Source organism: Bombina bombina, chromosome 1, assembly GCF_027579735.1.
Source record: "Bombina bombina isolate aBomBom1 chromosome 1, aBomBom1.pri, whole genome shotgun sequence".
Classification (NCBI taxonomy): domain Eukaryota; kingdom Metazoa; phylum Chordata; class Amphibia; order Anura; family Bombinatoridae; genus Bombina; species Bombina bombina.
In genome coordinates this window covers 669,362,757-669,390,461 of record NC_069499.1, presented here as the reverse complement: position 1 = coordinate 669,390,461, position 27,705 = coordinate 669,362,757, and the positions used below count along the sequence as shown (strand labels likewise).

The window sequence follows — 27,705 nt, the reverse complement described above, 5'->3', positions numbered from 1 at the left end:
GTTAATACTGTTTTCTCCAACATTGGTGTGTCTGGTCCACGGCGTCATCCATTACTTGTGGGATATTCTCCTCCCCTACAGGGAAAGGCAAGGAGAGCACACAGCAGAGCTGTCCATATAGCTCCCCCTCTAGCTCCACCCCCCAGTCATTCTCCTTGCCGCTCTGAACAAGTAGTATCTCCTCAGGGATGGTGAGGAGTTTGTGGTGTTAGTTGTAGTTTTTTATATCTTCTATCAAGAGTTTGTTATTTTAAAATAGTGCTGGCTTGTACTATTTACTCTACAACAGAAAAGTGATGAAGATTTCTGTTAAGAGGAATATGATTTTAGCACAAGTAACTAGAATCCATTGCTGTTACCACGCAGGACTGTTGAAACCAGAGAACTTCAGTTGGGGGTAACAGTTTGCAGACTCATCTGCTTCAGGTATGACTAGTCTCCTTCTAACAACACAGGCTAATGCTAGATGACAGTCATTTTTCCCCTCAGGGAAAATGGTAAGCCATTTTTCTTTCACCTCAGCAAAAAAGATAACAGGCTTCCCCTTTTTGATTTTTATGCTGGTAGACACTGTTAGGGGCAAAATCGATTGGTTTTTATTACAATATCATGGCATTTGAACTGTTTTATAAGCTCATATACACTTGGGAACGTTTTTTATTGATCTGGCATGTTTTAGACACCTAAATCTAGTCAGGAAGGCCCCTTCACTCTAGTGTGCTGAGGGAGGAAGCCTCATTTTTGTGCTTCAGCTGTGCAGTTGATTTCAAGGCAGTGCATGCAGTTTTCATGTGAGAGGGTCCTGTGACTCAGAAAGTGACTCCAGAAGGCTTATTTCTGTGGATGATTGACCCCTAAGGAAGGTAAAATGCTGCAGCAATACTATAGCAGGGATTGTAGTGTATAAAAACGGTTAAATCCAACAATTAGCTCTGGTTTGCTTGTTTTAAGAGCTAGAGTCTCCATATTTGCTGTGCAATACTTTCTAAGCATTAAGACACTGGGGTCCAAATTTCATAAAAATCGGATATTGCCTTCATAGTTTTTTGAACATTCAGAAATAAAGTGTGTAATTTTATTATTTAAAGAGACAGTAACGTTTTTGTTTAAAATCGTTTTTATTGCATTGTTTGCCTGCCTAAATCTGTTTAACATGTCTATGCCATCAGATAACCTATGTTCTGTGTGTGTAGAGACAAATGTGTTCCCCCTTTGAGTGTTTGTGATAATTGTGCCATAGCGTCCAAACAAAATAAGGACAGCTCTGTTACATTTCATAATGTTGCCCAAGATAATTTATCTAATGAAGGTAGTGAGGATAATTCTACATCCTCTCCTTCTGTGTCTACACCAGCTTTGCCCGCGCAGGCGACACCTAGCGTGCCAGTGCTTATTTCTATGCAACAATTAACAGCAGTAGTGGATAATTCTATAGCAAATCTTTTATCCAAACTGCCAGCATCTCAGAGAAAGCGTGATTGTTCAGTTTTAAATACAGATAAAAAAAGGATGAACAATCAGACGCTGACGATGCCTTATCTATTTTACCCTCACATCAATCGGAATTGGCTGTGAGGGAAGGGCTGTCTGAGGGTGAAATTTCAGACTCAGGAAAAATTTCTCAACAGGCAGAACCTGATATAGTAGCATTTAAATTTAAGCTAGAACATCTCCGCGCTTTGCTTAAGGAGGTATTAGCTACTCTGGATGACTGTGATTCTGTAGTAGTACCAGAGAAGTTGTGCAAATTGGACAAATTTTTAGAGGTCCCAGTGCACGAAGACGCTTTTCCAATACCCAAGTGGGTAGCGAGCATAGTGGATAAGGAGTGGGAGAAGCCAGGTGTACCCTTTGCCCCACCTCCTATATTTAAGAAAATGTTTCCCATAGTAGACCCTAGAAGGGACACATGGCAGACGGTCCCGAAGGTTGAGGGAGCTGTTTCAACACTAGCGAAGCGCACAACTATTCCTATAGAGGACAGCTGCGCTTTCAAAGATCCTATGGATAAAAATTGGAAGGATTGCTTAAAAAGATTTTTGTTCAACAAGGGTTCATCCTTCAACCAGCTACGTGTGTTATTACTGTCACTTCAGCTGCGTCCTTTTTGTTCGAGGAACTAGAAAGGTCGCTCCAGAAAGAGACTTCCTATGAAGAAGTCATGGACAGAATTCACGCATTAAAGTTAGCTAATTCCTTTATATTGGATGCCGCTTTTCAAATAACGAAATTGGCGGCGAAAAACTCAGGTTTTGCTATAGTAGCGCGGAGGGCGCTTTGGCTAAAATCCTGGTCGGCAGATGTGTCGTCCAAGACTAAGTTACTTAATAATCCTTTCAAGGGTAAGACCCTTTTTGGGCCGGAATTGAAGGAAATTATTTCAGACATCACTGGGGGTAAGGGCCATGCCCTCCCACAGGATAGGCCTTTTAAGGCTAAGAACAAGTCTAATTTTCGCTCCTTTCACAATTTCAGGAACGGACCGGCTAATAACTCCACTGCCGCTAGACAAGAAGGTAACGCGGCCCAGCCCAAACCCGCTTGGAAGCCCATGCAAGGCTGGAACAAGGGTAAACAGACCAAGAAACCTGCTGCTGCTACCAAGACAGCATGAAGGGGTAGCCCCCGATCCGGGACCGGATCTGGTAGGGGGCAGACTATCTCTCTTCGCTCAGGCTTGGGCAAGAGATGTTCCGGATCCCTGGGTACTAGAAATAGTCTCCAAGGGATACCTGCTAGAGTTCAAGGGACTTCCTCCAAAGGGAAGATTCCACCTGTCTCACTTATCTTCAGACCAGATAAAGAAACAGGCATTCTTACATTGTGTAAGAGACCTATCAAAGATGGGAGCGATAAACCCAGTCCCCTCCGGGGAACAAGGTCTAGGTTTTTACTCAAACCTGTTTGTGGTTCCCAAAAAAGAGGGAACTTTCAGGCCAATCCTGGATTTAAAGATATTAAACAATTTCCTCAGAGTTCCATCCTTCACGTGGCTCTTCCATTCGGTTTAGCCACCGCTCCCAGAATTTTCTCAAAGGTGCTAGGGTCCCTTCTAGCGGTCCTAAGGCCGAGGGGCATCGCTGTAGCACCTTATCTAGACGACATCCTAATCCAAGCGTCGTCTCTTTCCAAAGCGAGGGCCCACACAGACATTGTGTTGGCTTTTCTCAGATCTCACGGGTGGAAGGTGAACATAGAAAAGAGTTCACTGTCACCGTCCACAAGGGTTCCGTTTCTGGGAACAATAATAGATTCTATGGAAATGAAGATCTTCCTGACAGAAGTCAGAAAGTTAAAGCTTCTAAACGCTTGTCGAGTTCTTCATTCTATTCCTCAACCCTCCATAGCTCGGTGCATGGAGGTAATAGGACTAATGGTCGCAGCAATGGACGTGGTTCCTTTTGTTCGAATTCATCTAAGACCATTACAGCTGTGCATGCTCAATCAGTGGAATGGGGACTATACAGACTTGTCTCCCCAAATTCAAGTAGACCAGGTAACCAGGGACTCACTTCTCTGGTGGTTGACCCAGGATCACCTGTCTCAGGGAATGAGTTTCCGCAGACCGGAGTGGGTCATTGTCACGACCGACGCCAGCCTCTTGGGGTGGGGCGCGGTCTGGGACTCCCTGAAAGCTCAGGGCCTATGGTCTCGGGAAGAGTCGCTTCTCCCGATAAACATTTTGGAACTAAGAGCAATATTCAATGCGCTCCTGGCTTGACCTCAGCTAGCGAAAGCCAGGTTCATAAGATTTCAGTCGGACAACATAACGACTGTTGCGTACATCAATCATCGGGGGGGACAAAGAGTTCCCTAGCGATGAAGGAAGTAACCAAGATCATCCAATGGGCAGAGAATCACTCCTGCCATCTATCTGCTATTCACATCCCAGGAGTAGACAACTGGGAGGCGGACTATTTGAGTCGTCAGACTTTCCATCCGGGGGAGTGGGAACTCCACCCGGAGGTCTTTGCTCAGTTAACCCAATTATGGGGCATTCCAGACATGGATCTAATGGCGTCCCGTCAGAAGTTCAAGATTCCTTGTTACGGGTCCAGATCCAGGGATCCCAAGGCGATTCTAGTGGATGCATTAGTGGCGCCTTGGTCGTTAAACCTAGCGTATGTGTTTCCACCGTTTCCTCTCCTTCCCAGGCTCATAGCCAGGATCAAACAGGAAAAGGCCTCGGTGATTCTGATAGCTCCTGCGTGGCCACGCAGGACTTGGTATGCAGACCTGGTGAACATGTCATCGGCTCCACCATGGAAGCTACCTTTGAGACAGGATCTTCTAGTACAAGGTCCATTCGAACATCCAAATCTAGTTTCTCTGCAGCTGACTGCTTGGAAATTGAACGTTTGATTTTATCCAAACGTGGGTTTTCGAATTCTGTGATAGATACTCTGGTCCAAGCCAGAAAACCTGTGACTAGAAAGATTTACCATAAAATATGGCGTAAATATATCTGTTGGTGTGAATCCAAGGGATTCTCCTGGAGTAAAATAAAAATTCCAAGGATTCTCTCCTTTCTCCAAGAAGATTTGGATAAAGGGTTGTCCGCTAGTTCTCTAAAGGGACAGATTTCTGCTTTATCTGTCTTGTTACACAAACGACTGGCAGCTGTGCCAGATGTACAAGCTTTTGTTCAGGCTTTGGTTAGAATCAAGCCTGTTTACAGAACCATGACTCCTCCTTGGAGTCTAAATTTAGTTCTTTCAGTTCTTCAAGGGGTTCCGTTTGAACCTTTACATTCCATAAATATTAAGTTATTATCTTGGAAAGTACTGTTTTTGGGTGCTATTTCTTCTGCTAGAAGAGTTTCTGAATTATCTGCTTTGCAGTGTAATCCACCCTATCTGGTTTTCCATTCAGATAAGGTTGTTTTGCGTACTAAGCCTGGTTTTCTTCCAAAAGTTGTTTCCAACAAGAATATTAACCAGGAAATAGTTGTTCCTTCTCTGTGTCCGAAACCAGTTTCAAAGAAGGAACGTTTATTACTCAATTTAGATGTTGTTCGTGCTTTAAAGTTCTATTTAGAAGCAACAAAAGATTTTAGACAAACCTCATCTTTGTTTGTCGTTTACTCTGGTAAGAGGAGAGATCAAAAAGCTACTGCTACCTCTCTCTCTTTCTGGCTAAAAAGCATTATCCGATTGGCCTATGAGACTGCCGGACGACAGCCTCCTGACCGAATCACAGCTCACTCTACTAGGGCTGTGGCTTCCACATGGGCCTATAAGAACGAGGCTTCTGTTGATCAGATATGTAAGGCAGAGACTTGGTATTCTCTGCACACTTTTGCCAAATTCTACAAATTTGATACTTATGCTTCTTCGGAGGCTATTTTTGGGAGAAAGGTTTTGCAAGCCGTGGTGCCTTCCATTTAGGTAACCTGATTTGCTCCCTCCCTTCATCCGTGTCCTAAAGCTTTGGTATTGGTTCCCACAAGTAATGGATGACGCCGTGGACCGGACACACCAATGTTGGAGAAAACAGAATTTATGCTTACCTGATAAATTACTTTCTCCAACGGTGTGTCCGGTCCACGGCCCGCCCTGGTTTTCCTAATCAGGTTGAAAATTTTTTTGTCTTTATACACTACAGTCACCACGGCACCCTATAGTTTCTCCTTTTTCTCCTAACCGTCGGTCGAATGACTGGGGGGTGGAGCTAGAGGGGGAGCTATATGGACAGCTCTGCTGTGTGCTCTCCTTGCCTTTCCCTGTAGGGGAGGAGAATATCCCACAAGTAATGGATGACGCCGTGGACCGGACACACCGTTGGAGAAAGTAATTTATCAGGTAAGCATAAATTCTGATTTTCTGCGGCATACACACATATCCTGTGCGGGCCTGTGCACCAGTATTTAAACACTACACTTTCCCAGAGTTTCAGAAGTAGCTTGTATGACACAAATTATGTCTTCAGAAGCAATACTCTCTGAGCATGCATAGTGTTTGAATACTGGTGCACGGGCACTCACAGGATATGTGCGTATGCTGCAGAAAATCAGTAATAGCTTTTATTAAAAGCATTTTTGCTAATGGAAGAATATTGCAAAAATGCTTATATTTCAAACTGAAATGCACCCACGCACATTTCAATTTTGACCTTTCTATCCCTTTAATACAGCAAAAAAGACTTTGATTTACATAAACAGAAAGTGGAACACAATTTTGGCCACTGTATAAAACGTACATTTTCAATCAATGAGATTCTATATATATTATTTTGTAGCTTTTAAAATGCAGTGCCATAAATTTCTATAGTTCTCAATAAATCTATTTTTGTTCTTTTCATTAAATGAAACATTGTAATAGGGACATTCTAGTTGCATATTAGCATATTTGTGATACACGCATTTTAGCAACAATGCTTCTATTAAAAGCGATCACGGTTTTTGTAACAGCTTTTACAGTTCGCACAACCTCCAGAGCGTGTAGCCGTATGTCGCATGCACTCACATTTCCTAACTTTATCTGATCAGAGAGGCAAAAGTGATACCTATGTGGCAAGGTAAATGCAAGGAATGTGAGTGCACGTAGCATATGTCTGTATGCTCTTCAGATGGCGAACACAGTAAAAGCTACCACTAAAATCGAAATAAACTGCACACATACTTTTTACAATAATGACTAGATTGTCCTAGTCATTAATATTGAGCAATACTATAATTTGCCTTAACACATTTTATAGAACAGACTCAAAACCATTTGATCAAATAATAGTAAATGTAATTTAAGTAATAAGTAAACAAATATCTCACCTAAATCCTGTCCATGAGCCCTTTGATTTCCTTGAACATACAAAAGAGAGAATCCATCGTAGATCCTGGAGGTTCCCTGCGGACACGCTGGTGAGTCTGTGGACTGACTGTGTCTGGTTATAAGGAAGCCATGGGCTACAGAGCCTGAACCTGGGGGGCCTGGGGGACCCTGTAAACCATCTGGGCCTGGCAGACCTTGGTTTCCTCTGGATCCTTTTTATTGTTTAAAACAAAATGCAGTTGTGTAAATGTAGTCACATTAGAAAGAATGTTCCACAATCATTATCTTCATAGCTATTATTGTTGCTATTTTGTCTATATAGTATTCTACAGTTGCAAACCCATAGACTTGTATAGCACATAAGCTTATATAAGCTTATAAAGATGTAATGTCACTACTAGTTATAATGCTGAACTGTCACATAAGTGCGCTTATAAGGGGTTGGTTGAGATAGGGAGGGCAGGAAGTGGGATGCATTGGTACTTAGTGAGCTGGAGTAGCTAAGAGTCTGGGAGGGTTTACATAGGAAACAGAGAATGATACGATTACAAATGAGCAACAAAATGACTGTGGCTAGCTGGTCTAGACCAGATTGGCTACTCTAATTAATGCATGTAGTCTATGTATTTTGGCTATTGAGAAGCAACTGTAGCAAACAGGTTAATGCATTCAGAGAAATATCTAACTCACCTAAAATGTTAATTTATTGCAAGGCGGCAAAAAAATATTGAAATGACAAGGTGTTTATTATTCCTATAAACAAAATGATTTGATGTATTACCAGATACACCTTTATGTGCACTTCTTTGTGACGCACACCATGTCCCTGGTCACACGTCTCAAGAAGACCCCTCAAAGGAGGTAGTGAATGCCAATACCTTAGATACATTTAAAAATGGGGTTGGATACATTTCTGGCTAGAAACACAATTCATGGATATGATTGCTTGTGTTAAATGGGTCACCCTTTAATGGGATTCATTTAAGCTCAACTAGAGCTTTTTGTAAGTATATTAGATTTGTATAGGTTAAAGTTGATGGACTTCTGTCTTTTTTTCAACCTCACCTACTATATTACTATTTTAAAGGGATATGAAACCGAAAAAAATTCATACAGCATACAATTTTTTTTCCATTTTACTTCTATTATCAAATGTGCTTCGTTACAGTGTTATTCTTTGTTGAAGGGATACCTAGGTAGGTGTCTGAAGCAGTACATGGCAGGAAATAGTGCTGCCCTCTAGTGCTCTTGCAAATGGATAACATTCTTGCAAAACTGATGCCAAATAGTGCTCCATACACATGCACGCTCCTGAGCTTACACCCCTACTTTTTAACAAAAGATATAGCGAGAACAAAGAAAATTTGATAATAGAAGTAAATTAGAAAGTTGTTTACAATTGCATGTTCTATCTGAATCACAAAAGATCCATGTTTTGTTTCATTTTCCCTTAAGATAATAACTGAACAACCATTCCATTAAGTTGTTAATGCAAAGAGAGAGAAGTGAACAATTGTAGTTCATCTGCTAAGAAGTGGCTCCCTCTCAAGGTTGCATGTGACCCCCACATGGACCAGAAAACCACATATTACAATAAGTTTATATATACAACATTAAAATATATTGGCACAATGTAACTAGTTTACTTTGAAGATAAAACATTAAAGGGACAATACAGAAAAAGGCTCTATTGACAGCCTCTTAATCACATGCTTTTGTATTTGCTTTTCACAACAGGAGACTGATTGTTCATGTGGGCCATATAGATTACAAAGTGTTCACGCCCGGGAAGTTATTTAAGAGTTAGCACAACACCATGCAACTCAATAGATTTTATGTAGTCACAGTCATGTGATCAGGGGCTGTCAGAAGAGGCTCAGATACAAGATAATAACACAGGTAAAAAGTATATTAATATAACAGTGTTGGATATGCAAAACTGGGGAATGGGTAATAAAGGGATTATCTATATTTTAAAGCAATACAAATTCTATTATGTTATCTAGAAACCTGACAGCTGAGAGCGGGGATTCCGGACAAACTCGCTGCAGGTTCTTCCTGTACATGTGAACTTCAGCTGCCGGTTGTTTCAAGCCTGATGTTGTGGACAGTCTGAGGCCTATTTATCATAGGTCTTGCGGACCTGATCCGACAGTGCGGATCAGGTCCGCAAGACCTCGCTGAATGCGGAGAGCAATACGCTCTCCGTATTCAGCATTGCACCAGCAGCTCACAAGAGCTGCTGGTGCAACGCCGCCCCTGCAGACTTGCGGCTAATCGGCCGCCAGCAGGGGGGTGTCAATCAACCCGATCGTACTCGATCGGGTTGAATTCCGGCGATTTCTATCCGCCTCATCAGAGCAGGCGGACAGGGTTATGGAGCAACTGTCTTTAGACCGCTGCTTTATGACTGGTGTTTCTGGCGAGTCTGCAGGCTTGCCAGAAACACGGGCCCACAAGCTCCGTACGGAGCTTGATAGATAGGCCCCTCTGACTGAATTTAATCTAAGGCTTGTTAAAAAGGCTCAATTGTTTGTACTTCAGGTGAGTACAATTTTATACTTTGCGCATGATTTGTGTTTAATAAAATTACACTTGAATCTGTTCTTTTTGCGCTTCTACTTTTTCTATGAATACAAATTCTATTGTAGACTGTCCCTTTAAAGGGACATTCTGGTCAAAATTTAAATGCGCATAGAGGAATTACATCTTTGAACTAAACATCCTTGCAATATGCATGTATTGGCAAAAATGCTTCTAGTAAAAGTTATCACTGTTTTAGTGTTAGCATTTTTCTCTGCACGTGCATGTGAGGCATAGCTAGATATTCTCAGTGCACCAGTATTATACATACTGCAACTGCTCAGATCACCAGTGGGGCTTGTATCATGTAAGCAATTAACAAATTGACTCATTACCAGATGGTACAAGCACTTCTCAGCAAGTGCTGGTGTGCGGTGCATACTTAAATACACTTTTAAGACTACCTGATTACTGAGCCTACAGTTAACCTACTATATTCATCATGTCACCTATTTTATGTAACCACTTGCAAGCTCTTTGTGTGTAGATCCTACCACTGCGTACAACATAAATGTTTTTTGCATTCTTGCAATGATGTTTTGTATTGCTGTAAGTGGCCATATCTATTTTTAATGTGGTACTGTTAGCATACGCCATCAGGGAGGCTGGTGCTTACGTTTATGCTTTACGGGGGAAGTAAACAAATGTTTGTTCTGTATAAGAACTTACTGACAAAATAAAGTATTTGTATAGTTCACAAAAGACGAGAAGACGGATACGCATTTTATTATACTATTTTTCCCCCATCACTAAATCCGTAGCTACTGTGTTGCATATGTATATTATTATTTGTATGTAACTTTCCTGTATTTTGCTTTTAATAACTATACAACATTAACATGTTAATTATGCAATTTTCATTAGGTGTTTGAACATTAATACATTTATGAATGGGTTACGAGATGGTAATTGTTATGTGAAGTGTGCTAATAATGTAAAATCAGTCTCCTACAACTTTGGCATTTATTACCAGCTGCTGTTGGAAATACAGAATATTACTTTTTGAAGGGCACTTTTTGATCATTTTCTGGGTCATGGATGAATATGTATAATCTCACCTGATTGACCTGGTAGACCTCTATCTCCTTTGCGTCCCATTTGACCTTCAAAACCAGGCAATCCATCTCTGCCAGAATCCCCAGGAGGCCCAAGCGCACCTTGAAAGAAAGGCAAATGAATTAAACACTTGCAAGATATAGTCACACATAAATCTGTATCGCTCTATGATTCCAGCACATAATGGGCCAGATTACAAGTAGCGTGCTCATTTTTTCCGCTCTTGAGCGCTAACTGCACTTGGATTATCGCTAGTATTACAAGTTGAAGGCAAAAAGTAAAAAGTTTGTGTGCGAGCAAAAGACTCAGGCCCGCTAACTTCAGGACTTCAGATATTGCTAACATCCGCTCCCCATAGACTTCTATGGGGTGCACTAAGGAAAGCCTTTTCCATTTATCATTCGCATGCTCGAAATTGTGCTAGATCAACTGCACTAAAGCCGAAGGTGCGTTAGGAATACTTTAAATTTGCATATTCTTCATTAAGAAGAAAATATTTTATTTATATATATATATATATATATATATATATATATATATATATATATATATATATATATATATATATATATATATATATATATATACAGTATGTGTGTGTGTGTATTTTTTTCTAAAATATATATCTATACCTATATAACTATGGGAAAATATACAGATATAAATATATAGATATATTTTTCCAAGTGAAGAACATAGGAATTTCAAGTATTTTTTAAAGGGACAGTCAACTCCAAAATGGTTATTGTTTAAAAATATAGAAAATTCTTTTATTACCTATTCACCAGTTTTGCACAGCCAACATGGTCATTTTCATATACTTTTAACCTCTGTAATTACCTTGTATGTAAGCATATTTTGACAGCCCCCTGATCACATGATTTATTTATTTATTATCTACTGACTTGGATTTTAGTCAATTAGTGCAGTGTCAGCCACAACTTCACAGGCGTGAGCACAATGTTATCTATATGGCCCGCGTGGATTACCAGTCTCTTGTGAAAAGCTAATAAGGTTTAAATATTATAAAGTATATTAATATAATAATGTTGGTTGTGCAAAGCTGTGGAATGGGTAGTAAAGGTATTATCTATCTTTTTAAACAACAATGGTGGTGATGACTGTTCCTTTAAATCATATTAAAGAGAAGGGCTCAAAAGTGTGTGTGTGTGTATATATATATATATATATATATATATATATATATATATATATATATATATATATATATATATATGTTAATAGGTGTATATATGCATGTGTGTGTGCATACATAATAACACATATAAACACATAAATACACATATATACACAAATGTATATATACACACGTACACATATTTAGACAACAGCAAAAAAAAAAATCCATATTTGAATCTTGTGATTTAAGAATGAATCAAAGTTAACACAATGGAAAAAATGACAAAGAAAAATGACACACACACACATATATATATATATATATATATATATATATATATAAACCCAACATTATTTTTAATGATTCAGACAGAGCTTATAATTTAAAGAAAAAGTCATGTAATTCTTCTTTGATTAAAGAATTATATAGATAGGTAGCGTGCGCATGCCTGAGGCACTACATGACAGGAAATAGTGCTGCCATCTAGTGCTCTTGCTAATGTATAACATTGTTGCAAAACTGCTGCCATATAGAACTGCAGACACGTGCACACTCCTGAACTTACCTTCATGCTTTTCAAAAAAGGATAGCAAGAAAACTAATAGTTTGATAATAGATGGAAACCTAAGGAGGTAGTAAATGCCAATACATTTGATATGTTTAAAAATGGTTTAGATCCATTTCTGGCTAGAAACAGAATTCAGAGATATGGTTGCTTGTGTTAAATGGGTCAACTATTAATGGGATTAATTTAGGGTCAACTGGAGCTTTTTTGTAAGTATATTAAGATTTGTATAGGTTGAACTAGATGGACTTATGTCTTTTTTTTCAACCGCATCTACTATTTAAATGTTAAAGTTGTTTAAAATTGTATGTTCTATCTGAATCATGAAAGAAAAAAAATGGGGCTTCACATCCCTTTAAGGCTAAATGTATTTACATCATGATTTTGTTATTTATTACCTGGTAATCCTGGTGGTCCTGGTGGTCCAGGAGGTCCATTATTTCCTTGGCGACCTGGAGGCCCTGGTAAACCTGGAGCTCCTTTAACAACACGGATTTCACCCTTTGGACCAGGAGGTCCAGGCAAACCTGTTAATAAGAGGAAAAGGATGATCCAATCTCTACTTTACTGAAGTTAATTAACAAGACTAAAGTTTTGTTAAAGCAAAGTAATTTACTGTCAATTCTACAAGGAATAAACTGGTACATCAACTAACAGATAACTAATCGGTTTACTCATTTTACTCTGATGTGAGTACAGTATTGAAAATTTCCAGTATTACATTTGTTTTTATGGCCATAATATTACAGAAATAATCTATCAAGAAAGAAATCTATTTTTTTGTGTGAAATGTGTGATCTATTTGTGTAATGTGCAAACTGTAAGGAAATGTGAGGTTGCAGATATGTTTGTGCTGAATCTTGTCTTACTTCATTATATTCCAGGATTTTTTTTAATCTGATATCCATCTCATTAATGTGTGTCCTGAAACTTATTCTGTCTATGCAGACAATGAGTCTAGTGTGTAAGTACAAAAAGGAAACAATCTGATGTGCAGTATGCTAAGAGTATATAGTGATCTGCAATAGCTTCAATGTGTCCACCTTTGGAGAGCTCATGAGTCCAATTCATGAGAGGTTAGCTTGCCCCCAGTTTGAGTACCTTATATTTTCTGTCCTAATCCCAATCATAAGTGGTCAGTCTGACAGTGAATGATATTTATAAATGGTATATACATACATGTTCTATCCTTTTATGGAACTATTAGCCGCTTGTTTTGGACAGTTACAAGGATTGCTAAGGTTTATCATATCTCCATATGATCAATTATGTGAAGACACTACACATACACCTTCCACCTTAGACTTTTTTATGGCTCCAAATCCGTTTCTGATTTATCCTTTGATGAAGCCGTATTTTTTCATACCGCGGAACACGTCAGAACAAATAAGAGATTAAATTGGGGTTGGTATTCAATGCACATATATAATTGGTTTCTGAAGTGCCTAAACCTTAATATTAATCATTTTGGTGTTGAGTATTCATAACACTGAAATTATATAAAGAGGTAACTACAGAAACTACACCTGGGAATTATATCTTGGACTGTTATGCACTGTACAATTTAATGTGTTTACTCATATACCTGTCACAGTAGAGGTTGCAAACTGTGAATAGAGTAACATGATTCTATATTCAATTGGTTTTTGCAATAAATTACTGCACTGTATTACTTTGCTTTTCATTCTCTTCCTTTATAGAGAACCTCCGGATCCAATAAAAGAAAAATGTGATTCCTTCTCTAGGTGGATGCAAATCCATCACATGTATAGTTTACATCAATTTTGTTTTATAAAGATACATATTCATTTAAATAAAATGTAAATTCTTGTTTACATAGAGTTTATATAGTATGTCCCTTTGCATATTAAACTACCAGAAGCACAAGGGTTTATACAATTCTATATATTTATTAAAATGTGATATATGTTTTTCTTGTAATTCTAAGGGTCTCAGGAGTACAGTTAATGTTAAGAAATTAATTAAATGACTGATTAAAATTCCCTCACACATGTCTGATGCTAAATGACCCAACACATTTTTGGGGGTTTATACCATGAGTATTTGCCTTGATAAAAGGGGCAGGTGCCCTGAAACGTTGCTCTTATCTATGAGGTGAATAAAGAATCTTTTAAAATAAGGTGTGCTACGTTCTTTCTTTTTTTAGAAGGAATTTTGGCCTATCTGAAAGCCATAACAATGAGCACCCTTGTTTATTAAATGAAAATGATAATGCACTTGTTTTAGACTTATTAGCTGTGTTTTAAACACTTTAGCCCACATATCTTTCACATAATAGATACATGTAGCTCTTCATGTGATAGATGGCAAAATAGATTGCATAAATACTATAAGTATTGGCGGGCTACAAGTTTATAACGACAATAAAGACTCACCTTGAAGTCCTGGGTTGCCGGAATCACCACGAGTACCACCCAAACCTGGCGGCCCACTGGGCCCTTTCATACCTGTAATAGACATACAACATTGTTAGGTTTGTGTCACTATGCCCTTATAATTTAGCGATGACTGGGTAGAAGACGTGATGAGCATGTAAGTACTGTGCTACTCAAAGTCAGTTTTCTATCAGAGTTCCTGAAATGCATTATATAGTGATGACATAGACAAAATTAGGTTAAGAGATTGTGTTTTTCCAAATGCTATAGTTAAGATCATTAGTTTGAGACAGAGGTCTGTGTGATCTCATACTTATCATGTCTTCATATATGTATTTCTATTGTAAGGTGCAACAGAGTATGGTTAACATTTTGAAATGTTGATTTTTTATTTCTTTTTTGGTGCATTAAGGCCCCATAAATACCTGGGAATCCTGGTACACCTGGTACGCCTTGATCTCCTTTCATTCCATTGAGGCCTGGACGTCCAGGTTCACCCTAAAAGAGAGCCATTATATTATTTAACAATCTAGACATCCATCCGCAGTCATTGCAACGCATTACTCTTCTTAGGTAAAGATGGGAAAATGTTAAAAAAATAACATCTGAATGGCAGATTGCATTGTTCTCTGACATCCGATTTGTATGTTTTTATAGAACAAATGTTCAGTTGGCTCTAAACTTGCATTGTATTACTTCTAACATTATGAATTGAAATCAAATTTTAGTGTAAATCTACAAAAACCTACATGCATGTTACATTTTGCTATTTCAAATAATGTGCCTCAGCGAATACATCAAATTGAACATTTGATTGTTGATTCTTATAGATGTTTTTTTACAAGTCTGAAACACATAAAACCAATCTTAAAATGCTGAACAAAATTTTCTAATATATATCTGAAAGAATAAACATGGCCTCTTGATATTTTCAATCAATGCTGAGAAAATGGCTGTACTCAAGAGTTAATCGCTGCAATAAAAGCCTGAAAGTATTGAAAACATGAAAAACATGCACATGTGAGTGACCTAACATAATTCTTACGCGTTTCACACTAATCATTTATCCCTGTGTGTGTTTGTTTGTTTTTTACCATATTTTCATTAACTTCTAGCTTTCAGTACAGTGCAGCTGTTTTCTTGATTTTTTGTGTTATTATTATTATTTATTTGTTAACTGTCACCACATTCCATAGTAATGGTTACATGAGTAGGGGCACACAATAACACAGATTAATTGTAAAAAAAATACAAAATATAAAACTGAAGAGCTTACAATTATGTTTGGAGTTTAACTGCGCACTATTGTATCATGGGTGATGTAGTTTCTAAGCTCATTCCTGTCACTATAGAAACATAGACATCTGTGAGTGTTGGCACGGCCTGTGATGCATCTGATTTCTCTGTGCTTTACTTTCAAACTTAAAGGGCCACTAAACCCAAAATATTTCTTTCATGATTCAGATAGAGAATAGAAAATTAAACAACATTACAATGCACTTCCATTATTTATTTTGCTTCATTTTTTAAATATCCTTAGTTGAAGAAAAAGCAATGCACATAGTGAGCCAATCACACGAGGCTACTATGTGCAGCAACCAATCAGCAGCTAGTGAGCATATCTAGATATGCTTTTCATCAAAGAATATCAAGAGAATAAGACAAATTCGATAATATAAGTAAATTAGAAAGATGTTTAAAATTGCATTCTCTTTCTAAGTCATAAAAGAAAAAATGTGGGTGGCATGTCCCTTTAACCCTATTCCTAAGCTCAAGTTCCAAAGACAATGTTGTTTATTTGTCAACAATACTTACTGGGAATCCAGGTGTTCCTGCCTCTCCTTTAGCTCCTGGGAATCCAGTTGCACCAGGGAGTCCGGAATTTCCTTTCTCTCCTTTAAAGCCACCATTTCCAGGCAGCCCACGTTGACCTTCTGGGCCTGGCAAACCTTTGTAATATGATAATAATAACGTCAGAACAAGAGCAGTATATTCACAGCGGCTCAGAATATTATCTCTACTTGTATAAGTTCCCTAATGTATGAAAAAGTGTAAAGCCTTTTTATTTCTAATATGATATTTTACTTGGTGTATCATTTTCTAGTTGGCTAAAATAAAAAAAGGGATACTAAACCCAAAATATTTATTTCATGATTCAGATAGAACAATCCTAAGCTTAGATTTTTGCTTTTCAAATAAAGATAACAAGAGAATTAAGAAAATTTGATAATAGGAGTAAATTAGAAATTTTTTTTAAAATTGCATGCTCTATCTGAATCATGAAAGAAAAAAATTGGGTTTAGTATCCCTTTAAATAGTTATTCTATAATAGACAGATGTAAATGGCAGTGGGAATATATATGTTTCTATCTATCTATCTAACTATATTTATACATATTATTTTTTTTCTATTTTGTTTAATGAAAAATAACCTAGCTACACATATTACCTGTGCTATATTACTAGATTACCTCTGCTTATGTGTTTAGCAAAATGGTTACCTCAAGGGCAGGGTACTAGCACATACATGAACATTAGTACAATAATTATTGTATGGTAAGAAATATATAACTGGCAAAATAGTGTCACTTGTCAGTTCCTTAGCTAAATGGTTTGTATCACTGCATTTAAACATATTTGTACAATTTCCTTTAAATGTTAGATATAATCTATCAAAGCATCTCTCCAGTTTGAAGGTACAGTAACCCTTTACCCCCCTCCATGAGCTACACACTTGGAAATGAGTTCAACTAATAAGAGAACATTCATCCTAATGAAGTATCTCAGGACATTCTCACTGGCAGGTGTTTGACATAAAAATGTCAATCATCTACCAAATGTATTTACTCTATGGTGAATAGGGGTATACACCCACTCACACACCCAGCATCCTTCAACACTTACGTTGTCAAGACTCTAGCGGCCCTCTGTAACCATGCAACCAGTATGGTATTGGTTGCACGGTTATAAATTTTATTTCTACATGACCTCTGAATAAAGTGCAATATAATGCACACTCAAATTTTAAGGTCTTGAACTGTGCCTGTGCACATCATTTTTTTTTATTGGAAAACAGATTTTATTTTTTTATGAAAATCAAAAACATTCAGAAAAGAATGGAATTATTCATACAGTGTTTTTGTCATTTACACAAAATCTATTTGAAATATTTATTAAAGTCACCTACTGTAATTGCATGGTCTGCTAAAGAAAAACAAATTGTCGGTGTGGTTTACACACAAAAAAATGGATGGTTAAATGCAAAGAGGGCAAAAGTCTTCAAAGAACTTCAGCATAAGAGTCAGAGATGGCTCATATCTGAAGCAGTTACGTTTTTAGTTGATGACTGTATCCCTTTAACTAATGCACTGACAGTACAGTCTCTGTCTCTGGAAATATATTTCTTGCATTTCCACAATTAATCTTGTGCCTTTTCAACCACTAATATTTTCAGATCTCAAACTGAAGAAAGCTTTGACAGCACCTTTACCCACAGACAGCGTATACAGAACAGGGTCAACAAGTTACACATTCCAGAAACATGCAATGAAGGAAAAACCACGCATTAATGTCTAACCTTGAGGACCTGAGGGAATTTCACCAATGCCCAATGATCGATGTTAGAAAGGTCAAACAAACAGAGCACAAAACGAGATCATGGGTTAATACGAGATACAAAGTAACATTAGCACAAACAGACATTATGAGTTTCATTGCTTTATAAAAAAAGGCAAATGTAAACTTGATGCTTTCACACACAACACTGCAAAAAAGAGCATTTGGTTTTATTAAAATCCTATATAAATATAACATTAATGATAACTGTAGACTAAGGAGAAATCAAAACAAAGTGGCATGAATAAAGTTTTTATTGAGACAATGGGGGCAAAAAGGACACTTGTTTTAGCTTATTGCTGTTTTGCTCTGTACTTGTCACCTTTAGAGTAACAGATCTTTTGTGTAAATAAATGTCACAGTGTCACACAGTACATTAGTCTAGTTGCTTCATATAATTATCCAAGATCTTTACTCAGTGCCACCTTATTGAATTCCCCTTAATATGTTCATGCTGAATTCATTCATTGGTAATACTTATTGTTCCATGCTCCCAGTTACAATTGTCTGAGCTGTACAGTTGCACAACTGATACTATAATCTACATCATTTATAGATTAATATATTTAAAAAATATTTTCATTTAAAAAAAATAAACATGCAATATCAACATTATAACAGTAATGAACCTGATAATAATCAACTATGAAGAAGTGCAATGAGTATTTCATGTCTGCTCTATGCCAGTCATTAATGAGTATTATCACAGAAGGGGTTTTGTAAACTCAGACAGAAAAGTAATGAAATGTATTAGTGTAATTAAAAACAACAACACTGAATTCAAATATGTTAAACAAAACATTGATAAACTATTAGTCTCAAAACAGCCTGCGGCCTCACATCTTATTAATTCAGAGATTTATTAAAAGCAACATAAGTATCCATGCACAGAATACATGGGGAAAATCAGTGATGTATGTGCAACTTGTATTAGCACGTTTTATTATTATCATTATTATTATTTGAATTTGACATTTAATTGGCTTGATATAGAGAGCTGAGTGAAAAAAGTGCTTCAGGATAATGATATCATAATGATGTACACATTGCATATAAAAAAATAAATATAATGCCATAGTGATGGACATATTAAGCCCTTTAACAGGTGTGAAGTAAAGGTCACATAACGTGCAGTAATTCAGCCTCTTACTGCAAGCTGACATGTCATTATATCACTATTGAAAAAAAGAGAATTAGCAGCACTAAAAAAAACACGGATTTTGATATACTGAAATATATAAAAAAGGGGTTAATACCCAGTTTATTTAAAATATATGAATTATAAGCAATACAACTTAAATCCTTAAAAATAGGGACGTCTCCCAATCTAGATTAGAATCACAATAAACATTGTGGAAATAGTTTGGTGGATATCTATTGCACTGCACACGCTCCTACCGTAATATTACTATATGTGTTTGCAACATTGTGCTAATAAGCTGCCCAGTATTTTCACAATTGTTGAATTGTTTATTGTGATTCTAATCTAGATTGGGAGACGTCCCTATTTTTAAGGATTTAAGTTGTATTGCTTATAATTTATATATTTTAAATGAACTGGGTATTAACCCCTTTTTTATATATTTCAGTATATCCGCGATTTTTTAGAGCTGCTAATTCTCTTTTTTTCTTTGCACACTCAGTTTAATTTGAAGGTTAAACTACATTAGCAGCAGGATAATTACGTAGTCCAAAAGCGCTCCTATCATCAATTTCTCCACTATTATATCACTATTGGAACACAAGTTGTCACAGATAAATCCACACTCCTAAGCATCCAATTTATAAATGTATATTTATGTATATATATATATATATTTATGTGTTTATATATATATATATATATATATATATATATAACACTATTATTGTGGCACCATATTTTATTTTTCCCATCCCCACCTAGAAATATTTCTGCATAGAGACTGGGAATAAAACATAGCATAAATAAGTAGATACACAATGCACACTGCAAATACATTTTACATTTAAATATGCTTCAAGTTTCATTGTATCTTATATCCCATATAATGAATATACTATTAGTTCTAATGATATCATCAAGCTATATTTGGGCAGAAGACTTACGCAGTAGATAAGGTTGCAAACGTTTACACAAATCCCTAGTTACTCTTCTTTAGAGCTCTCATAACCACACTCATCAGTAGGGAGGCTATTGGCAAACTGGTTTAGTGTAAATCACAGCTGGGCACTGGAACTGCAAGACAGCTCTTGATATATCTTCCTACTCATATAACTGGAAGCATATGCATGATCAGATAGCAGCCTTAAATAGGCCAAGGGGTCAGTATTTAAAGGGATATGAAATCCAACATTTTTCTTTCATGGTTCAGATAGAGCATGCAATTTTAAAAAACTTTCTAGTTTACTTCTATTATCAATTTTTCTTTGTTCTCTTAGTATTCTTTGTTGAAAAGCCTAGGAGCTGGCCCACTTCTGGAGCACTATATTGCAGTAGTTTTGGAAGAATGTTATCCATTTGCAAGAGCACTGCCATGCAGTGCACCAGATGGCTACCTAGGTATCTCTTCAACACAGTTTCAGCACTTATACTGCGCTCTCGCCTCACTACCTGTCCCCTTGACCCTATCCCCTCACAACTGCTCCCCTCTCTCTCTGCTACCCTTACCCCTATACTAACACACATTTTCAACCTCTCCCTCAGCACTGGTACATTTCCCTCATCAATGAAACATGCACTGGTCACACCTATCCTCAAAAAACCTTCCCTTGATCCTACCTCCCCATCCAACTACCGCCCAATTTCCCTCCTCCCTCTTGCTTCAAAGCTTCTCGAAAAACTAGTATATGCACGCCTATCCCATTTCCTTACGTTAAACTCCCTTCTTGACCCGCTGCAATCTGGATTTCGTCCCTATCACTCCACAGAGACAGCTATTGTTAAGGTCACCAACGACCTACTTACAGCTAAATCAAAAGGCCACTTCTCTCTGCTTATCCTCCTTGATCTGTCCGCAGCCTTTGACACTTTCGACCACCCTCTTTTGCTCCAAACCCTCCAATCCTTCGGCATCTGTGACACAGCCCTTTCATGGCTCTCTTCCTACCTGTCAAACCGTACCTTCAGTGTAGCCTTCTCTGGGGCCTCCTCTGCCCCGTCACCACTTTCTGTTGGAGTACCGCAAGGCTCTGTCCTCGGTCCCCTTCTCTTCTCAATCTATACGTCATCACTAGGTTCCCTTATTAAGTCCCTCGGTTTCCAATATCATTTGTATGCCGATGACACCCAAATCTACTTCTCTGCACCAGAACTATCTCCTTCCTTGCTAACCCGTGTCACTAACTGTCTTTCTCACATCTCTTCCTGGATGTCCTCTCACTACCTCAAGCTAAATCTCTCCAAAACTGAGCTCCTCATTTTCCCCCCTTCTTCCAAAATCTCCACCCCCAATATCTCTATAAATGTCGACAACTCCATCATTACCCCTACCCCGCACGCCCGATGTCTCGGGATCACATTTGACTCAGATCTTTCCTTCACTCCTCACATTCAGTCCTTGGCTACAGCCTGCCGCTTCCACCTTAAAAACATCTCTAAAATTAGACACTTCCTTACACAAGACACAACTAAGATTTTAATCCACTCTCTCATCCTCTCCCGCCTCGATTACTGCAACTCTGTCCTCTCTGGTCTCCCCACCTACCGCCTAGCTCCTTTACAATCCATAATGAATGCCTCTGCCAGACTCATCTTCCTTATTCGTCGCTCTTCATCTGCTGCGCCTCTCTGCCAATCCCTTCACTGGCTTCCTCTTGCCTCTATGATCAAACACAAAACTCTCACTCTTACATACAAAGCCCTCAACTGCACTGCTCCCCCCTACATCTCAGACCTTGTCTCCAGATACTCTCCCTCCCGTCCCCTTCGCTCTGCTCATGACCTCCTACTCTCCTCCTCTCTTGTCACCTCATCACACTCCCGTTTACAGGACTTCTCCAGACTGGTTCCCATCTTGTGGAACTCTCTGCCTCGCCCCACAAGACTCTCCTCTAGTTTTAAAAGCTTCAAGTGCTCCCTAAAGACTCTACTGTTCAGGGACGCATACAACCTACGCTGACCTTTCCTATTACCAGTTCCTCTCCTCCACTGCAATCCCCTGAACCCTCTTAGCATGTAAGCCTAAGAGTCCAGCTGTTTGTAGATCACCTTCTTAAGAGCTGAGTACAACAGTGCAACTCTTGGCAGGGCCCTCCACCCTATAATTGTTTTTTGTACTCCCCCTTTGTTTATAGCGCTGCGGAATCTGTTGGCGCTCTACAAATAACTGATAATAATAATAATAATAATAATAACACAAAATATCATGGAAACTAAGCAAATTTGATAATAGAAGTAAATTGGAAACTTTTTTTAAAAAATAGTATGCTCTGTCTGAATCACAAAATACTTTTCTGGGTTTTATATCCCTTTAAGTGTAATAGTGAGGATACAGCAAAATCTCTACTGATTAGTTGTTTAACTCAGTCCTTTTTCAGGTCAGACAATGTGTTACGGTCTTGCAATTTATTGCCCACAAAAAACACTAAGGAAGTATGTATGAGACCAAGCACTGATCCTGACCTGTTGTACAAGAATAATACAAATCAAAACTAATCTCTTGGAAAATCTGGAAAGGAAACTAACAAAACCTATGATAACTCAGTCTTGTCTGCTACATTAACAGTAAGCAAGTCTTAAAGGGACACTAAACCCAATTTTTTTTTCTTTCATGATTCAGATAGAGCATGCAATTTTAAGCAACTTTCTAATTTACTCCTATTATCAAATTTTCTTTGTTCTCTTGCTATCTTTATTTAAAAAGCAGGAATGTAAAGCTTAAGAGCCGGCCCATTTTTTGTTGAAAACCTAGGTTGTGCTTGCTTATTAGTTTGCTAAATGTAGCCACCAATAAGCAAGCGCTAACCAGGGTGCTAAAGCTCCTAAGCTTTAAATTCCTGCTTTTTAAATAAAAATAGCAAGAGAACAAAGAAAAATTGATAGTAGGAGTAAATTAGAAAGTTGCTTAAAGGGACACTAAACCCAAATTTTTCTATTGCGATTCAGATAGAGTATGCAATTTTAAGCAACTTTCTAATTTACTCCTATTATCAAATTATTTTCATTCTCTTGGTATCTTTATTTGAAATGCAAGAATGTAAGTTTAGATGCCGGCCCATTTTTGGTGAACACACTGTGTTGTTCTTGCTGATTGGTGGGTAAATTCACCTACCAATAAACAAGTGCTTTCCATGGTTCTGAACCAAAAAAATAGCTTAGATGCTTTCTTTTTCAAATAAAGAAAGCAAGAGAACGAAGAAAAATTGATAATAGGGCCTCTAGTTATGAAAGTCTGGCGGACCTGATCCGCCAGTGCAGATCAGGTCCGCCAGACTTCGCTGAATACGGCGAGCAATACGCTCGCCGTATTCAGCATTACACCAGCAGCTCACAAGAGCTGCTGGTGCAACGCCGCCCCCTGCAGACTCGCGGCCAATGGGCCGCCAGCAGGGGGGTGTCAATCAACCCGATCGTACTCGATCGGGTTGATTCCCGGCGATGTCTGTCCGCCTGCTCAGAGCAGGCGGACAGGTTATGGAGCAGCGGTCTTTGTGACCGCTGCTTCATAACTGGTGTTTCTGGTGAGCCTGCAGGCTCGCCAGAAACACGGGGCATCAAGCTCCATACAGAGCTTAATACATATGCCCCTAGGAGTAAATTAGAAAGTTGTTTAAAATTGCATGCTCTATCTGAATCACAAAAGAAAAAAATTGGGTTCAGTGTCCCTTTAAAATTACATGCTCTATCAAAATCATTAAAGAAAAAAAAATGGGTTTAGTGTCCCTTTAAATCCACCACTAAAGATGGCTGTTTTATTTTTAGGAACTGACTAAACGTCCCTTCAAGTAGCAAGTTGTTAGGATAACATTTACAGAACCAGCGCACCAAGGCCTAGTTCCTAATCTGGTATCTGTAAATGATATACAAGTGCAGAAAATAGCCTCATGAATACCACATAGCATTTATACTGACAACTTCATACAGAGATCCCTCTAGGCTATGTTCTCATAAAACATTCTCATATAGAAATCAGAAAACATTTTACTTCAAATAACAAGATAGCATATATATGCCAAGCCGTTTCCCTAAATCATTTTTGAACATGGTATTTATCTTCAATATGTAGTCGGCAGTATATTTAAAGGAACAAGCTACTCAAAATTGTCTATGTTCCTTCTAGTGTTTCAAAATGTATTTCTAAATTCTTTTAAATATTAATTTTCTTGTGTTAAATATTGCAAGATTGTATCACTACACAACATACCCTGTATTAATGTCTCAAAGAGGTAATAATAATAATGTTTATACTACAAGCTTAGTGTTTGCACAGGACTCTCACACGACTTTGGATTGTTTATGAATATATAATGCTGCCTCTATTTCAGAGCTCTTAAGCAAAAGCTGTTTATAAGTAAATTACGTATTTTGCTTTATGAGGCGAAACCGTGTCTTGCAGTCCTATTAACAAGGTAATTTACCCAAGCTAATTATAGAAATTACAAAAGCCCAATCACTCTGAGACGGGAACACCATGCCATGATTCAGATTTCTCAGGACAAATCTGATATTTACAGCATGAGTTACAGTTTTATCTAGAAAACATAGTGCCTTCCTAGTCAGATGACAGAAGTAAGTGTCCCAGCAGCGGTTACTCAGCATTCTACTGCTATAAATCTCACTGTGCTAATGCTCTTGTCCTCTGTATTCCTGGCAGAACAAAGCTTTAGATATGTGTTGAAATAGCTCGGTCCCACGATCTACACATATGTGTGAAATGCACAATACCATAGAAGACGTTGCAGCTGAAATTCAATAATGCTAGGGAAATAACTTGGCATGTCAGGTACTGCAACACTATACTGGAATTAACCCCCTCAGCTGCCTCGCAGCTATCTCTGGAAGCCACACTATCACCTAAAGGGACAGGAAACCCCCAAAGTTTCTTTCATGATTTGGATAGAGAATACAATTTTAAACAACTTTCCAATTTACTTCTATTACCAAATTTGCTTCATTATCTTGCTATGATTTGCTGAAGGAACAGAATTGCACTACTGGCAGCTAGCTGAACACATCTAGTCAGCCAATCACAAGAGACAAATGTGTGCAGGCACCAATCAGCAGCTAGCTCCCACTAGTGTAGGATAAGTGCATATTCATTTTCAACAAGGGATACAAAGAGAACGAAGCACATTTAAAACTAGAAGTGAATGTAAAGTGTCTTAAAATTACATGCTCTATCTGAATCATACTAGTTTAATATTGACTTTCCTATCCCTTTAATGTAATATTCTAATGCAAAATGATAAGCTCTATTAATTAATAAATACACAGTCAACATAGTAGTCATTTGTGGTACCAATATTCTGACAGCTACTTGCTTTTGAAATATTAGTTTCCTTCCTTTAACAGCAACAATTTAAACATCATGTCGTATGTAATGCCATTCATCTTTAAAATACATTCTTAAAAAACGTTTTTTATAATTAGTTCCGATTTTTTTTTTATATTTTTTATCTGAATTTTTTTTTCACGTTTCAGCAAAGTGACAAAAAGCAAATGCGAGGAAGAAATTTTACTTTTAAAAAACAAATACATAAAAAGTAATTCTTACAGTTGTGCAACAAACACTGATAGCAAAGATACCAAAACTCCAATATATTGGTTTTCCTCTAAGTAGTAATATGCCTTTAAAGGGCAAGTCACAGTACATTTACATGCATGCAATGATCTAAGAGTTCATGGCTGACCTTCAGGACCTGGGATGAGAGTACAATTCAACAATCCATTCCAATATTCCAACAGTCATCGTTAAATGGAGAGGAAAATATTAAGATTGTTAGCAATATCAAGAAGAACATTTTGCTGGCTGCATTCCGATTTTTTGTGAAACTTTAATACCCCAATCAAACCAAACGATTATCAGTGCCATAGAAAAATGCAAATATTTTAATGCAGTTTACAATTTTAAAATGGATGAACTAAGTAAGTATACACTTCATTCTTAAAGGGACATTAAACTGCTGGGCATGGTTACTACTTAGCATGCTATTGTATTTTCCTCCTGTGCTTGCAGCTCTTTTCTAAGTCATTCTTCTATTTTAACCCCTTACAAGTATCAGTTAGTGAAGTTCTGCATCTTCACACTGGGCGCCGCCATCTTGGAGCTTTTTCTCTGACAGAAACAGTGCACATTCACAGATCAGTGACTTTTTTGACAAGCTATATAATGCACTTCAGTTTAGCTTGCACAATGTTTTTGAAGCAATTGCATTTCTTTATATTATCCATGAGGGCTTTTTATATTTATTATATAACTTTGGGGGGGATGCAAAATATATTGGTTCAGCTCTCTATCATAGGCTAGATTACGAGTGGAGTGCAAATTAGCGTTCCTGCTTGCGTGTTAGAAGTTAGAAGCTAGAAGTAAGCTTTTTGAGCGTGTCGGGTAGCGCATATTAGAAGTTGAAAGTAAAAAGTTTGTGCACGAGCGCTAACCTAACACAAAAAGTCGAACTTCATATATTGTGAACCTGTTAATATATTCCCCCATAGACTTCAATGGAGCACGAAAAGTGAGATAAAAATACTCATACTCGCTCGCAAACCCGCATTTAACCAAACGTGTTAACCAGACATGAAACATAAATATCTAAAATGTTCTTCACATCACAGAATGTGTTCTATTTATTCTTAAATAAATATTTCTATAAATATCTGATTTTGTTTGGTAAAATATAGTATATATGATTATATATACACTAGGTATAGATATATACATATATATATATATATATATATATATATAGGAATATCTATTTAGAAATACTTAGAACATATTCCCCTATGTGAAGAACATTGGAATGTGAAATATTTATAGTTAATATATAGTTAAACACGTTATAACATATGAATATTGCATAAATATGATTTTACATGTTCTTAGCTACTTGATATATGTATACTGGTATACATATGTGTATAGTATATATGTCTGTAAATACATATGTATACATATAAATAAACATAAAGTATGTTTCGCTATGTTAAAGCCCTTTGCTGGAGGGGGTGGAAGGTGGGTGGGAGGGGTGGGGCCGCTATACTACAGAAAAAAAAAGCGAGGGAGGGATCAGGGGTGGGATGTCTCAGGTGGAAGGGTAATCTAAAGCTAAAATGATCCCTACAAGCTACCTAATTAACTCTTTCACTGCTGGGCATAATACAAGTGTGGTGCGCAGTGGCATTTAGCAGCCTTCTAATTATCAAAAAGCAATTCCAAAGCCATATATGTCTGCTATTTCTGAACAAAGGGGATCCCAGAGAAGCATTTACAACCATTTGTGCCATGATTGCACAAGCTGTTCATAAATAATTTCAGTGAGAAACCTAAAATTGTGAAAAAGTTAATGATTTTTTTTTATTTGATCTCATTTGGCGGTGAAATGGTAGCATGAAATATACCAAAATGGGCCTAGATCAATACTTTGGGTTGTCTACTAAAA

At 37.6% G+C, this 27,705-nt stretch overlaps 1 protein-coding gene across 1 annotated transcript in view; it reads right to left on the bottom strand.

The window, feature by feature from the left end:
• Positions 1 to 27,705, bottom strand: part of COL4A5 (collagen type IV alpha 5 chain) — a 310,651-nt gene that overhangs the window by 4,378 nt on the left and 278,568 nt on the right. Inside the window, exons 42-47 of the mRNA XM_053699143.1 lie at positions 16,324 to 16,457; positions 14,934 to 15,006; positions 14,509 to 14,580; positions 12,511 to 12,639; positions 10,409 to 10,507; positions 6,767 to 6,979 (exon numbers count right to left, since the gene is read on the bottom strand). Of these exons, the coding sequence (XP_053555118.1) occupies positions 6,767 to 6,979; positions 10,409 to 10,507; positions 12,511 to 12,639; positions 14,509 to 14,580; positions 14,934 to 15,006; positions 16,324 to 16,457 (720 nt within the window). The remainder of the gene's footprint in view (positions 1 to 6,766; positions 6,980 to 10,408; positions 10,508 to 12,510; positions 12,640 to 14,508; positions 14,581 to 14,933; positions 15,007 to 16,323; positions 16,458 to 27,705) is intronic.